Source organism: Trichomycterus rosablanca, chromosome 10, assembly GCF_030014385.1.
Source record: "Trichomycterus rosablanca isolate fTriRos1 chromosome 10, fTriRos1.hap1, whole genome shotgun sequence".
In the NCBI taxonomy this organism is placed as follows: Eukaryota; Metazoa; Chordata; class Actinopteri; order Siluriformes; family Trichomycteridae; genus Trichomycterus; species Trichomycterus rosablanca.
This window is the reverse complement of record NC_085997.1, coordinates 29,594,249-29,608,748: the sequence shown is the minus strand read 5'-3', so window position 1 is coordinate 29,608,748 and position 14,500 is coordinate 29,594,249. Positions and strand designations below refer to the sequence as shown.

Below are 14,500 nucleotides of genomic sequence, written 5' to 3'. Positions count from 1 at the left end.
TATTCATCCGGGCTTGGGACCGGCACTACAATGCACTGGTTTGTGCATCTAGTGGCTAGGTATCTATAGGACAATTCAGTGTTTCCAATTAGCCTGGTGGCATGTTTTTGGACTGTGGGAGGAAAACGGAGCACCCGGAGGAAACCCACGCGGACACAGGGAGAACATGCAAACTCTGCACAGAAAGGACCTGGACCGCCCCACCTGGGGATCGAACCCAGGACCTTCTTGCTGTGAGGCGACGTGAAGTGCTACCCACTAAGACACTGTGCCACCCTTTATCTACACTGTTTTATTCCTGCTAAATGAGAAATGAGCCATGATTGAGTAGCCATGATGAATCTGGGTAACCTTCTTGTCAGGTGACCAAGCGTACTAAAAAGGACAAATGGGTGGAGCTAGGAATTTGAATTTAGATAGAATTACTAGTTATAGTACTACCACATTAACATAAAACATAATGTACTGTAGCGTACCAATACAATAGCAGTAGCTAGGTGGATAGATATGCTTTCAAATTCATTTACAAACCATACCATGCTGTAGGAACTTGCACCATTCCTACTTCTGCTTAGTTCACTTCTATAAACAATGAAATGCTAAATGGTTTAATAAAAATATGCCATTCCTTATTTCAATGCCACCACCACAGAATAGGTATTATTTGGGTGGTGGATGATTCTCAGCACTGCAGCGCCCCGTGGGCAGCGTCCTGTGACCACTGATGAAGCTCTAGAAGATGACCAACTCAAACAGCAGGTAGGACTGTCTAATAGAGTGGACAGTGAGTGGACACGGTATTAAAAAAAAAAAACTCCAGCAGCGCTGCTGTGTCTGATCCACTCATACCAGCACAACACACACTAACACACCACCACCATGTCAGTGTCATGGCAGTGCTGAGAATGATCCACCACCTAAGTAATACCTGCTCTGTGGTGGTCCTGTGGGGGTCCTGGCCACTGAAGAACAGGGTGAAAGCAGGCTAAAAAAGTACGTAGAGATTCAGATAGACATCAGTCAGTAATTGTAGAACTACAAAGTGCTTCTATATGGTAAGTGGAGCTGATAAAATGGACAGTGAGTGTAGAAACAAGGAGGTGGTTTTAATGTTATGGCTGATCAGTGTAATTTCTAGTTATTAGACCAGGAACCAACTTATGCTGGTCCGTACTGGGTATTTTTTCTTAGCTAGCTTGGCAGCTTTTGAGGACGCTTAATCGGTTAGCTGTAACCTTTCTCTTCGTATTAAATCACAAACAGTGAACTTATCTTTGCTTGGTTCACTTCTTCTAGCTCCAGGTTCCAGTCAGGCTCGGCCGACATGTGCGCTCCATTCGGGCCTCCGGGTCAGACCCTGCAGCGCATGCCCCCTAATCCCGCCGGAGGAGCGGGCGCCGGGGGCGGCGGCGGGTACCACCGGCAACACTCGGACCCATGCATGCCCTACCTGCAGCAGACCTTCAAGCAGGAGTTCATAGACCCGTTGTACGAGCAGGCAGCCCACATGGGCACGGTTCCCCCTCAGAGGTTCCCTCCGGCCCATATGATGGTCAAGCAGGAGCTCCCAGACTACACCTACGAACCTGGTGAGTATCAGGATCTGGGGATTCTGGGGCACACATCAGTGAACACTTTACTGGAATGGAAGCACACAGAGCAGGAGGATTTTACTATCACTCATGCTGTAATCTCACCACTCTCAGGTCCATTAAGAGCCTCGTGCCTCTTTGATCTTTGTTCGAAGATCAAAAGTTTGAGAGCAGTACTTTGAATTCCAGGCAACAATATCCAAAATATATTTCCCCCTCGCTCTTTTAGTTAACTCCGTCTGTACGTCTTTGTAAATGTTGTTGTTGCTTTTCACTAGTCGCCACACCTCTGACATTTTGTTAAGGTCTCGAGTGTTCCTCCCGCTTCGCTCTTCTCCACCCCTCCCTTCCTCCCGTTCTCAGCTCTGTGAAAGGCAGAGGAATTTCATTGAGAAAATGGAGGGCACTGGAAAGACTAGAATCCCCACCGGAGCGCTTCGGGGTGTTAGGTTGCAGCAGCAGCTTCCTTTTTTCTTGCAGGCAGATGAACTCATAATGGAAAAATGAGCGCAGCGGCGGTAATGTGAGCTGCAGCAGCGCCGGGAGGGGGGCACGGGTTTCAGCGTAGGGGGCAGGGAAGAGCAAGGTAACTGCAGGAGGAACTGGGCCGTGCGCGTTTGGCTCTTTGACTTCACGGTCTCGACTGCTGGGTGACTGACATGGCAGGGCACGGAAATGTAAACCCCGGTGAATCCAGTTCATCTGGACTAGGGAAAGATAACAAACAGCAGTGATTTAGGACACGACAGGGGGCTGTAGCACCAGACACAATAACTTTGTGAACGTATACAAGGATGACTTTAGGTTTCAGATCAGATTTGCAGGTCAGATCAGATTTTTTGTACACTGAGTAGCGATGGGCAGCAAAATGATAATGCAGTTCATGTTGTAGCGTCGACACATTTAGCAGGCGCTTTTTTATCCAAAGCGATTCACAGTATATAGTCTAATCCAGCCACATTTAGGTTTTTAGTTTTTTTTTTAATGCATTTTCTCCTCATTTTCCTCCCGATTTAGCGCACTCAAATTTGTCTTCCGCTGCTGAGAGATACCAGATTGCATCCGAGGAGAGCACGTCGCTGTACACGCCTCTTCCGACACGTGCACAGCATTCTGCACAGGCGTCTCTTCCGCCAATCGGGGTCCTTACACAGCGTATGAAGACCCACCCGCCCACACATAGTCCGGCCCCCGTCCTGCAGATATGGTGGCCAATTAGTATCTGCTGCAGGCACTGCCAATTATGCCCGCTAGATGGCGCCCAGCCGACCGGTGGCAACACCGAGTTTTGAACTGAGGAGTTCAAAAACTCGGTGCTGGTGTGCAAGCGGAATATCCCGCTGAGCCACCTGGGCGTAATCCAGCCACATTTTATTGTTATGCTGTACAATCTGGTCCCACTGTGGTTTACAAGATGTAACATAAAGCCTCCACAAGGGGGCGTTCGAATATAAATTTAAGCGCCTGTTAAAATGTGTTATTTAATTATTAGTATTTTAGGTTTGCGACCCAGAGTTTGAAAAGCCCTGGTCTAAGCAATTAAGCATCGAGGGCCTTGCTCAAGAGCCCAAAAGTGGCAAACTGTCAGTGGTGGGGTTTAAACCAACAACCTTCTGATTACGAGTCAGGTACCTCAACCGCTAGGCTACAACTGCCTGAGAAAGACGAGTCGGAAAGAATCATTTTGCTCTTTTTATTAAAAAAAGAATCAACTTGCTCGCAGATGTGAATCCCTACCGCTGCCCGAGGCTGATTACATGCACGAAAATGGGGCGTGGTCCCCAAATACACTCCAGGTCAGGGTGAATTAACCCCAAACGTAACGATCAGCATTTAATGTACATGGTTTGATCCTGATTTAATTGGTCCTAATTGGTTGATTTGTATATATTCTCGAATACTGGCCCAAGTTATTAGCATTTTTGCTGACCTGGTTTGAAGGTGGCGTGTGGCCCCATGGGTAGCTGCACACCCACCTGTAACCCAGAGCCAGCAGATTACATCACAGAACAATATGCTGCTTTGTTAACATTGAGGGAGCGAGTCAGGTAGAACAGGTAAGACAGATCAAGACAATATTATTTATATTATTTATTATATATTATTTATATTTACAGGGTGGAAGTGGGTTTAGATTCACCAGGACACACTGGGTACAAGGCAGAAAGAGCCAGGACAGGGCACTCCGTCAAACAGACAAAGGCAATCATAAGAGCTTTTAGCTTCTAACTTTAAGAAGCAATATTTGTGTTTAAAGAAATGCACAATCCAGGATACCACCGGTAAACAAGTTCACCCCTGTGGTCAGGTGCTGTTCCAGATTTCTCAACTATTGACCACACAAGTGTTTGTTTGGGTGCATCAATCGTAATAAAATAGAATGAATTGCTCACAATGTTCTCTAAGCTTAAGCGTGACCTCTGTTACAGATGTTCCCGGTTGCGCCTCTATGTACCACCACAACGAGGGTTACCCCATTACCCAACACAGCAATGAAGGTAACGTATAGACGACCCTGCCTACATGTTCAGTTGCATATGAACAATTCATCCCTCCAAAAGAAAATACGATTTACAAGTCTAAGCATTTCTAATTTTCAAATTAAGTTGAATTATACAGAAAGTGAACAAAGAAAGTGATTGATGTTGTATTTTAGAGTAGCAGGGTATTTTGGTAATACTGCCATATCACTTTTATTGCATAATATTACATAATAATGCTGATCTGAGAACCTACTGCTGGTCTGTATGACCTAAAGTTGAGTTACAACATGATTAACCCATTGGGAACTAAAAAACAAGCCTTTTCTTCAGCTGTGTATAAACACCACCCAGAGATTCAGCCAGAGATCAGCCATAACATTAAAACCACCTCCTGGATTCTACACTCACTGTCCATTTTACTAGCTCCACTCACCATATAGAGGCACTTTGTAGTTTTACAATTACTGACTGTAGTCCATCAGTTTCTTTACATACTTTTTTTTTAGCCTGCTTTCACCCTGTTCTTCAATGGTCAGGACCCCCACAGAGTAGGTATTATTTAGGTGGTGGACTACAGTTAGTATAGTTCTATATGGTAAGTGGAGCTGATAACATGGACAGTGAGTGTAGAAACAAGGACGTGGTCATAATGTTATGCCTGATCGGCGTATGTACCAATAATTCAATAATTATTTCTGTTTTCTTTCAATTCTGTACATGTCATAATAACTTTTATGTGAAGGGGGTTAAATATGTCCGATTGCATTCGTATGTTTGTTGCTGTAGTTTCACACTTCAGTCAGTAACCTTGGACTGGCCAATACTGTGTAGACACTGGCAAACCTAAACCAATAAGCTGGTATTTCCACTGGCACCAGCACTCTAAACTGCCTGGTGAAGTCCAGAGTAAATATTACTACTGGAAAGGCCGGTATTTTTCCTGAAGCAAAGAAAAATAAGCCACTTCTTTTCTCATGCTGTTTATTTCACCATGCTGGGTCATTTCAGACACAGGCAGCTCCTTAATGATGGATTAATTATAGAGATTTGGTCATTTCCTTTACACAGAGTCCACTAAATGCTAACAACAATAATAAGTATAATTGCTCCATTACTTGTCATACTTTAAAACCCTGGGTAGTAGTGGAAAAGTAAAAAAAATGTACAAAAAATGTAATTATGTTATTCTCTTCCATGCATTTAGAAAGGAGACAGAAATCGTTTCCACTAATAACAGCTATTAATATTCCAGTGATCATTTTATCTTTAACCTTTAACTGACACACAAACATTACTCAAAATTAACCAGTGGGATTATTCTTCTCGTCTTGTTTTTAGGCTACAGGTTTGAAAACGACTCTCGTGTGGTTCCAGAGAAATTTGAAGGTAGGTCTGTTTAATATCATTCAGTACTGCCTAAACAATAAGCAGCTCGTGTGGTTTTGTTCGGCAAGATAGATCAGAAACCATGTTCGTTTTTATTATTATTATTGGCGACTACGGTCTGGGTTTTTGGTGATGTCGCAAATGAAGCTATGCTGCTAGTTCCCATGGTTTGGGTGATTGATAGGTCTTGACTATGAGTACATCACTTCACTACTGAACTGGTAGAACCACTTGAATACATATCGAATTGTCGTTTAGCCTACAGTTCTCACGCTCCACAATCATTACTGATTCAAACATGTCATGGGAACAGAAGTTGTCAATGTATTTTAATAGCCTGTCCCAATCTGAATGACGCCTGTCTGTGTAATTTCTCATAAATAGCCACTACTGACATGTAGTACTTCCATCTTTTGTGGAAAGTCCATTTTTACATAATGCTTAGCTAATGCATTGTCAGCCACCACGTCATGCACTACATCCATCCTGGCCTGGAACAAGCACAGTAAAGTACACGTCGCCTCCAATATAAAGCCAATGTAAAGCCACTGGGCTTTTCTTTTTCCCAGTCAGCAATACATTCCTACGTATAGCTTTAGCAGGCACAGAAACACGCCTTAACTAGGCACTAGGAGTCACTGTTGCAGCAGCAATGAGGTGCTAGTCCAAGCGACATCTCCTCTCTTAGATACAGGCAACTGTGTCTTTAAAGTGCTGACCTAGCTGATGGCAAGGCTGAGTCTCAAACCCAGGTCTCAGCGGTGCTGGACTAGCATAAGAAAGCCCATGCAGACACAGAGAGACCATGTCTTACATGACAGTAACCAAACGAGAATTAAACGCAGGACCAAGCTTCCCCACTCTTTGATATTCGCCAAATACCTATTTTAATCAAACGTATACTAACCGAATGCGCCAAATACTTACTAGATGGGTGGTCCGTGTATACACACAGACACACCATTGTATGATCTACTTCACATGACCATGAATTTAATCTTCTTGTGTGTTTAGGTGAGGTAAAGCAAGAAGGTGGTGGCACATTCCGTGAAGGTGCCCCCTATCAGCGACGTGGCTCTCTGCAGCTCTGGCAGTTCCTGGTGGCACTCCTGGACGACCCTGGGAACGCGCACTTCATTGCCTGGACTGGCCGCGGCATGGAGTTCAAACTCATCGAGCCGGAAGAGGTGAGAGCTCACATGGTCACCGTGTGTGTGGGGGTGGAAACATCTTTAAGATCACACCATAATTGATGTTACTTTGGTTTATCCACCCTGACACCCACAAGAAAGGAACACATCACAGACAGGAATAGGTGTTGTGTTTGGGGGGGGGGGGGGGGGGGGGTTCATACAGTCCATGATTTTTACCACTATACAGTCTAAGCAATTAAGGGTTAAGGGCCTTGTTTAAGGGCAAGTGGTGGGGCTTGAACCAGCTTCCTTTTGATTACTAGTCCAGTACCTTAACCGGTAAGCTACAACTGCTAAGCTACTCACTTACTTTCACCTACTTTCACCTAGGGTTAACAATTTAGAACAGCCAATCCATCTATTGCATGTTTTGAAAGGTAGGATTGGAAATCCACACAGATATGAAAAGAGCACAAAAAATCCAAACTGCAAGGCCCCATGTTGCTGCGCCACCTTGCCACCCCTTACAATGAAGACGCATTTCAAACCATCAGTCTGCGTCTGCGAGTTAATTTATTTTAGCTCTTCAGCAGTAGATCAGTTTCCTGCGATCAGCACCCTGTTCCCCCGGGTGTTCCCACCCACACGAATCCAGCCTCCATTAGCAGCCATGCATTATTTACTTCACTTAACAGCAGAGGGAAACAAAATGGAATGTGGCTCCATTACCAAATATTACAGCCGTCCACTTTAGCCGAGTCAAAGCAAGTTGTTGTGGTCGAGGGATGATTGTTAACCTCCCATTGTCTGTGATCAGTAGACGGCTAAATAGCATGAGTCAGCAGGCGGTCATGCAGAAATGCCTCCATCAAGCCAGCTCCACTGTAGCGCATTAATCATTCATTACTGCTGGGGTATTACAGTGCCAATTAGAGCTGGGCGCGCTGAGAGATCAGATGGAAGCGGCACCCCTGGGAAGACTGCGCTAAACCCAAGAAGTCTGCCATGCTAGTGTTTGTAGACGGAACATAGTTAAGACTTCAGAGCAGGTTTTAGTGTCTGGTTTACAGAGTGTATTGACAAGCTTGAGTAGTACTGTACTGCCATATATACTGTATATACACAGATCAGCCATGACATTAAAACCACCTCCTTGTTTCTACACTCACTGTCCACTTTATCAGCTCCACTTACCATTACTGACTGTAGTCCATTTGTTTCTCTGTATACTTTGTTAGCCCCCTTTCATGCTGTTCTTCAATGGTCAGGACCACCACAGAGCAGGTATTATTTAGGTGGTGGATCATTCTCAGCACTGCAGTGACACTGACATGGCGGTGGTGTGTTAGTGTGTGTTGTGCTGGTATGAGTGGATCAGACACAGCAATGCTGCTGGAGTTTCTAAATACCATGTCCACTCACTGTCCACTTTATTAGACACTCCTACCTAGTTGGTCCACCTTGTAGATGTAAAGTCAGAGACGATCGCTCATCTATTGCTGCTGTTTGAGTTGGTCATCTTCTAGACCTTCATCAGTGGTCACAGTGGTAGCTCAGGACAGTGGTAGGGACAGTGGTAGCTCAGTGGTTAAGGTACTGGACTAGTAATCTGAAGGTTGCCGGTTCGAGCCCCACCACTACCGGGTGGCCACTGTTGGGCCCTTGAGCAAGGCCCTTAACCCTCAATTGCTATAAATACAGTCATAATTGTAAGTCGCTTTGGATAAAAGCGTCTGCTAAATGCTGAAAATGTAAATGTAAATGAAAATGTCACAGGACGCTGCCCACAGGATGCTGTTGGCTGGATATTTTTGGTTAGTGGACTATTCTCAGTCCAGCAGTGACAGTGAGGTGTTTAAAAACTCATACCAGCACAACACACACTAACACACCACCACCATGTCAGTGTCACTGCAATGCTGAGAATGACCCACCCCCCAAATAATACCTGCTCTGCAGTGGTCCTGGGAGAGTCCTGACCATTGAAGAACAGCATGAAAGGGGGCTAACAAAGCATGCAGAGAAACAGATGGACTACAGTCAGTAATTGTAGATCTACAAAGTGCGTGGAGCTGATAAAATGGACAATGTGTGTAGAAACAAGGAGGTGGTTTTAATGTTTTGGCTGATCTGTTCATATGCCATATATATTTTTAAGGGAGGAGGTGTATAAAAACAAAGAGGCAGTTCAGAGTTTAGTGAAATGCACAAACCTCTACACAACGGGTGCAAAACAGGGGTCAGAGACTAACCAGGTTTGGTGATTTTCCTGCCCTTGTACACTTTAATTAACAGATAAGTTGAATCAGGGGTGCTTAAACCAAAAAAAATCACTGAACTAAACTGGACTCCAAACCTTGACCAAAGTTGTTCACTCCTTATGCTTTATAACTGAGTGAACAGTGGAATACAGTCCGCACTGCCCTCTAGTGGTGGGATAATATAACAGCATTAATGGTTGCCTGCTGATTATGATTGAAGTAACCCTGAATTCATTCATTCATTTGTACTAGCCTTGTTCTGGGAGGGTGGGGAGCACTGTCACCTCACAGCAAGAAGGTCCTGGGTTCGATTCCCAGGTGGAGCAAACAGGGTCCTTTCTGTGTGGAGTTTGCATGTTCTCCCCATGTCTGTGTGGGTTTTCTCCGAAAGATCCGGTTTCCTCCCACAGTCCAACGTCATGAAGTCAGGTTAATTGGAGATACTAAAATTGCCCTAAGATGCCCTTGACAAAGCAAGTGATTTATTCTGGTATGGATCCAGCACTAGATGGAAATACTGGGTGCAAAACTGGAACCCCTTAGACAGTGGTCAGTTCGTTTCAGGCCACTCACTCATTCATCAAACAATTGGAACTCATTTGACATTGACATTGAGATGTAGCTGAAATAAAATCGTAAATATATTTGGACAGATTTGGCTGTCGGCCCGGTGGGTAGCACTGTCTCCTCACAGCAAGAAGGTCCTGGGTTCGATCCCCAGGCGGGGCGGTCCGGGTCCTTTCTGTGAGGAGTTCGCATGTTCTCCCCGTGTCTGCGTGGGTTTCCTCCGGGAGCTCTGGTTTCCTCCCACAGTCCAAAAACATGCAGTCAGGTTAACTGGAGTCACTGAATTGCCCTGTAGGTGTGTGTGTGTGTGTGTGTGTGTGTGTGTCTGCCCTGCGATGGACTGGCGCCCCGTCCAGGGTGTTACTGTGTGCCTTGCGCCCACTGAAAAGCTGCGAAAGGCTCCAGCACCCAACCGCGTCCCTAATTGGATAAGCGGTTAAGAAAGTGAGTGAGTGAGATTTGACTGTTAATCAGCAGCTGGATAGTTTCCATCTGTATATTTATAAACTACATGGCTATAAGTATCTGGACACCTGACCATGAGCTTGTTGGACATCCCAATTCAAAAACAAATGGCATTAAAATATAGTGACCTCTATGTGATTCTTCTGAGGAGGCTTCTCACAAGACTTTGTAGTATGTCTGTGGACATTTGTGCCACAGTCAAAAAAGCATTTGTATGGCTGGGCATTGATGTTGGTCAAGAAAGCCTCAATTGCTGTTCCGGTTCATTCCAAAGCTGTTCACAGGGCTTTACTTCATGTACTTAAAGACTTTTCGCACATCCACAATCATACTGGAACAGTAAAGGGCCCTAAACTTCCCTAAACTGTTGCTGCAAAGTCTAAAGACATGCTGTCAGGTTAAGTGGAGATACTAAAATTGCCCATAGAAAGTGAGTGATTTATTCTGGTATGGATCCAGCACTAGATAGAAACAGTGGGTGCAAAACTGGAACCCCCCTGACAGCGGACAGTTCGTTTTGGGTCACCACAGTCACTCACTATTTCATCAAACAATTGGAACTCATTTGACATTAAAATTGAGATGTAGCTGAAATAAAAGTGTAAATATATTTGGACAGATTTGGCTATTAACCAGCAGCTGGATGGTTTCCATCTGTATATTTATAAACTATATGGCCAGAGGTATCTGGACACCTGACCATGAGTTTGTTGGACACCTCAATTCAAAAAACAAATAGCATTAATATTAAGTGAACTCTATGAGATTCTTCTAAGGAGGCTTCTCACAAGACTTTGTAGTATGTCTGTGGACATTGGTGCCCATTTAGTCAAAGGAGCATTTGTACGGCTGGGCATTGATGTTGGTCAAGAAAGCCTCAATTGCTGTTCCGGTTCATTCCAAAGTTGTTCACAGGGCTTTACTTCATGTACTTAAAGACTTTTTGCACATCCACAATCATACTGGAACAGTAAAGAGCCTTCCCTAAACTGTTGCTGCAAAGTTAAAAGCATATAATTCACTGATTGATTACACCTGTTAGCAATTGTTGTGGCTAAAACACAGGCATTCAATAATTAGTATTGGTGTCCCAATACTTTTGTTCATGTAATGTGTTTACATATACATTTTTCTTATTCATATTTCTCTCTCTTGTAGGTTGCCAGGCTCTGGGGCATGCAGAAGAACCGACCAGCTATGAACTACGACAAACTGAGTCGCTCCCTGCGCTACTACTATGAGAAAGGAATTATGCAAAAGGTACCAACAAAATTTCAAGTGATTCCAGTGTACCCAGTATCCTCTAAATTACTGTACATTCCCTAAAGCATGTAGATACCTAAACGTCATATCCATATGGGTTTGTTAAGCAACCAGTTTAAACATAAGCAAATAGCCTTGTGATTGACTGGCGCCTTGTCCAGGGTGTAAAGCTGCTTCGTTGCAAGTGTTTTCATATGGCATCAGACTCAATCTGACCATAAACAGAATACACAGAATGTTTCTACACTCATTGTCCATTTTTTCAGCTCCACTTACCATATAGAAGCACTTTGTAGTTCTACAATTACTGACTGTAGTCCATCTGTTTCTCTGCATGCTTTGTTAGCCCCCTTTCATGCTGTTATTCAATGGTCAAGACCCCCACAGGACCACTACAGAGCAGGTATTATTTAGGTGGTGGATCATTCTCAGCACTGCAGTGACACTGACATGGTGGTGGTGTGTTAGTGTGTGTTGTGCTGGTATGAGTGGATCAGACACAGCAGCGCTGATGGAGTTTTTAAACACCTCACTGTCACTGCTGGACTGAGAATAGTCCACCAATCAAAAATATCCAGCCAACAGCGCCCTGTGGGCAGCGTCCTGTGACCACTGATGAAGATCTAGAAAATGACCAACTCAAACAGCAGCAATAGATGAGCGATCGTCTCTGACTTTACATCTACAAGGTGGACCAACTAGGTTGGAGTGTCTAATAGAGTGGACAGTGAGTGGACACGGTATTTAAAAACTCCAGCAGCGCTGCTGTGTCTGATCCACTCATACCAGCACAACACACACTAACACACCACCACCATGTCATTGACACTACAGTGCTGAGAATGATCCACCACATAAATAATACCTATCTGTGGTGGTCCTGACCATTGAAGAACAGAGTAAAAGCATGTAAAAAAATATGTAGAGTAATAGATGGACTGCAGTCAGTAATTGTAGAACTACAAAGTGCTTCTATATGGTAAGTGGAGATGATAAAATGGACAGTGAGTGTAGAAACAAGGAGGTGGTTTTAATGTTATGGCTGATCAGTGTATGATGTGATGGGTCTCCGTATCTATTTTTATCAGTGTACTCTAAATACTCAGTGTGTAAGGAAGTGTTTGACTTTATTTATACATAAGACTAACCACATGAATGTATTTTCAGGTGGCAGGAGAGCGCTACGTTTACAAATTTGTGTGCGAGCCGGAGGCGCTGATCTCTCTGGCTTTCCCCGACAATCAGCGGCCCAGCGTGAAGGCCGAAATCGATCGCTACGTCAACGAGGAGGACACGGTCCCGCTGTCCCATCTGGATGAAGGAGTGTCTTACCCCTCCGAACATGCTGCCACCAACCTGGGCCCTCAGGCCTACTCCAAAGGCTACATGTACTAATGGCGCCTACAAGCCTCATCGATCCCCAATGCACCTATTGCACATGCCCGCCCCATCCACTTGTATATATACGGCTATGGTGTTTTTTATTTTTGGTTTGTTTAAATTAATATCATAGGGACTTTCTTTCAGCTATACAAGATAAACACATGCCTGTGGTTTTACCAACTGCTTAATAATAATAATAATAATAGTAATAATAAAAGACTCAATATTATTCCTACCATACGTTCACACCAGACTGTTTTCTCACTAGGCTATTGAATGTTAGCTTAATGATATGGATGTTCAGGAAACAAAGGTGAGACGACTGTGTACGATTCACTTATGCAACCTGCTGGTGAAACCAGCGATCAATTGGTAACAAAGGGCTCTTTTATGATCAAACGTATGTAAGGAATGTGTAAACAAGCCATATTGCAAGTCCTCAAATCTTTTATCAGCGTGCAGGAAGACTGTTTTAGCTTAAAACAACAATTAACCTAAACTAAAAGTCACTTTGGCTAGAAAATTTATCCATGTCCTCGAAGTTGTTTGATATTGACAATTCAGAATTGCCTTCAGGATGTAAATATCCCTGTTACACGACTACTCGCTCCGTAACCTTTAACTATACGGGCTGAACGAAGTGCTGGAGGTGTAGTCCTGCAGTAACACTATAATCCAAATAACTTGAATAATACTATAAATAAATACTACAATGTTTATGAATGATACTCCAGTGTTTTCATATGTGATATTTCGCATAGTAAATCTGAACTGTTTATTCTATTGAAATAAACTCTTTGCTTTACAGACATTTGGAATCCTTCTTTCATTTATTTATTCATTTTTAAAAACTGGGGTAGGACCAGCGCCACATAGAAGCGCTGCCAGTCAATCACAAGGCAACATGCACTCACCCAGTTCTTTACTCACTTAAACCTAGGTGCACCTTTTTCATGTTTGAGAGATGGAGAGAAATGCCATCAGCCATTAGGAGATCATGCCAACTCTATACAGTGTCGTGACCAGACGCAAAGTTTAAACCCCAGTGCTTTATGGCAAACCGCAGTACCTGCTAGACCACCAATCAGTTCAAGCTGGACCAGCTGTTACAACTGATCTATCTGTAATTAAAGAATAGGTTAGTGATTATTTGAAAAGCCAACAACTGAAAGTGGGATCTCCCATCTCATACAAGTACACTATTTGGCCAAAAGTATTTGGACACCTGACCATGAGCTTGTTGGACATCCCATTTTAAAAACAAATTGTATTAAAATAGACTGACGTCTGTATGATCTTATTGCTATAACAGCAGCCACTCTTCTGAAGAGGCTTCTCACAAGACTTATAACTATGTCTGTGTATTCGAATTTGTGCCCATTCAGTCAAGAGCATTTATATAACTGGGCACTGATGTTGGTCAAGAAAGCCTCAGTTGATGTTCTTTACATTATTTATTAATTATTTGTGGCTGGAACACATATATTCAATAATTAGATGGGGTGTCCCAATACTTATGCCCATGTAGCATATTTGAAGAGCTGGAGTGGTTAGCATGAGCCTCTACTCACTCATTCAACCTTGTTCACAGATAAACATATTTAGTACACAAATGTAAAACTACAGCATATTTGGCAGTATTATGACATGTCCAACTTAGGTAGTTTTACATTTGTGTACTTGGCTGTTGGCATCATGTGACTTAAAAAAATAAATGAATGCTCTGAAAATTATTATAATAATTAAAGAATGCAAACAATGTGACAGATTTGAACAGACACTCGGGTCGATATTCCTTTCAGTGACAACATGCTGATTAGTTAATTACCCACACCTACACCTCTATTTCCTCCTTATCTTTTTAATTCTCCACATTTGTCACAATCCACAACATAACCTGATTGACCCCCTTTCACTTCAAAAGATTCAGACTAAAAACAGCCAATTTCTGCCTTTTAGGTCCTTTT

At 43.4% G+C, this 14,500-nt stretch overlaps 1 protein-coding gene across 1 annotated transcript in view; it reads left to right on the top strand.

The window, feature by feature from the left end:
- etv4 (ETS variant transcription factor 4) overlaps positions 1-13,337 on the top strand; it is a 57,403-nt gene extending 44,066 nt beyond the window's left edge. Inside the window, exons 8-13 of the mRNA XM_063003084.1 lie at positions 1,297-1,589; positions 4,022-4,090; positions 5,414-5,461; positions 6,476-6,648; positions 11,046-11,147; positions 12,318-13,337. Coding sequence (XP_062859154.1) covers positions 1,297-1,589; positions 4,022-4,090; positions 5,414-5,461; positions 6,476-6,648; positions 11,046-11,147; positions 12,318-12,545 — 913 coding nt within the window. The 3' untranslated portion in view covers positions 12,546-13,337. The remainder of the gene's footprint in view (positions 1-1,296; positions 1,590-4,021; positions 4,091-5,413; positions 5,462-6,475; positions 6,649-11,045; positions 11,148-12,317) is intronic.
- The last annotated feature ends 1,163 nt before the right edge of the window (positions 13,338-14,500 follow it).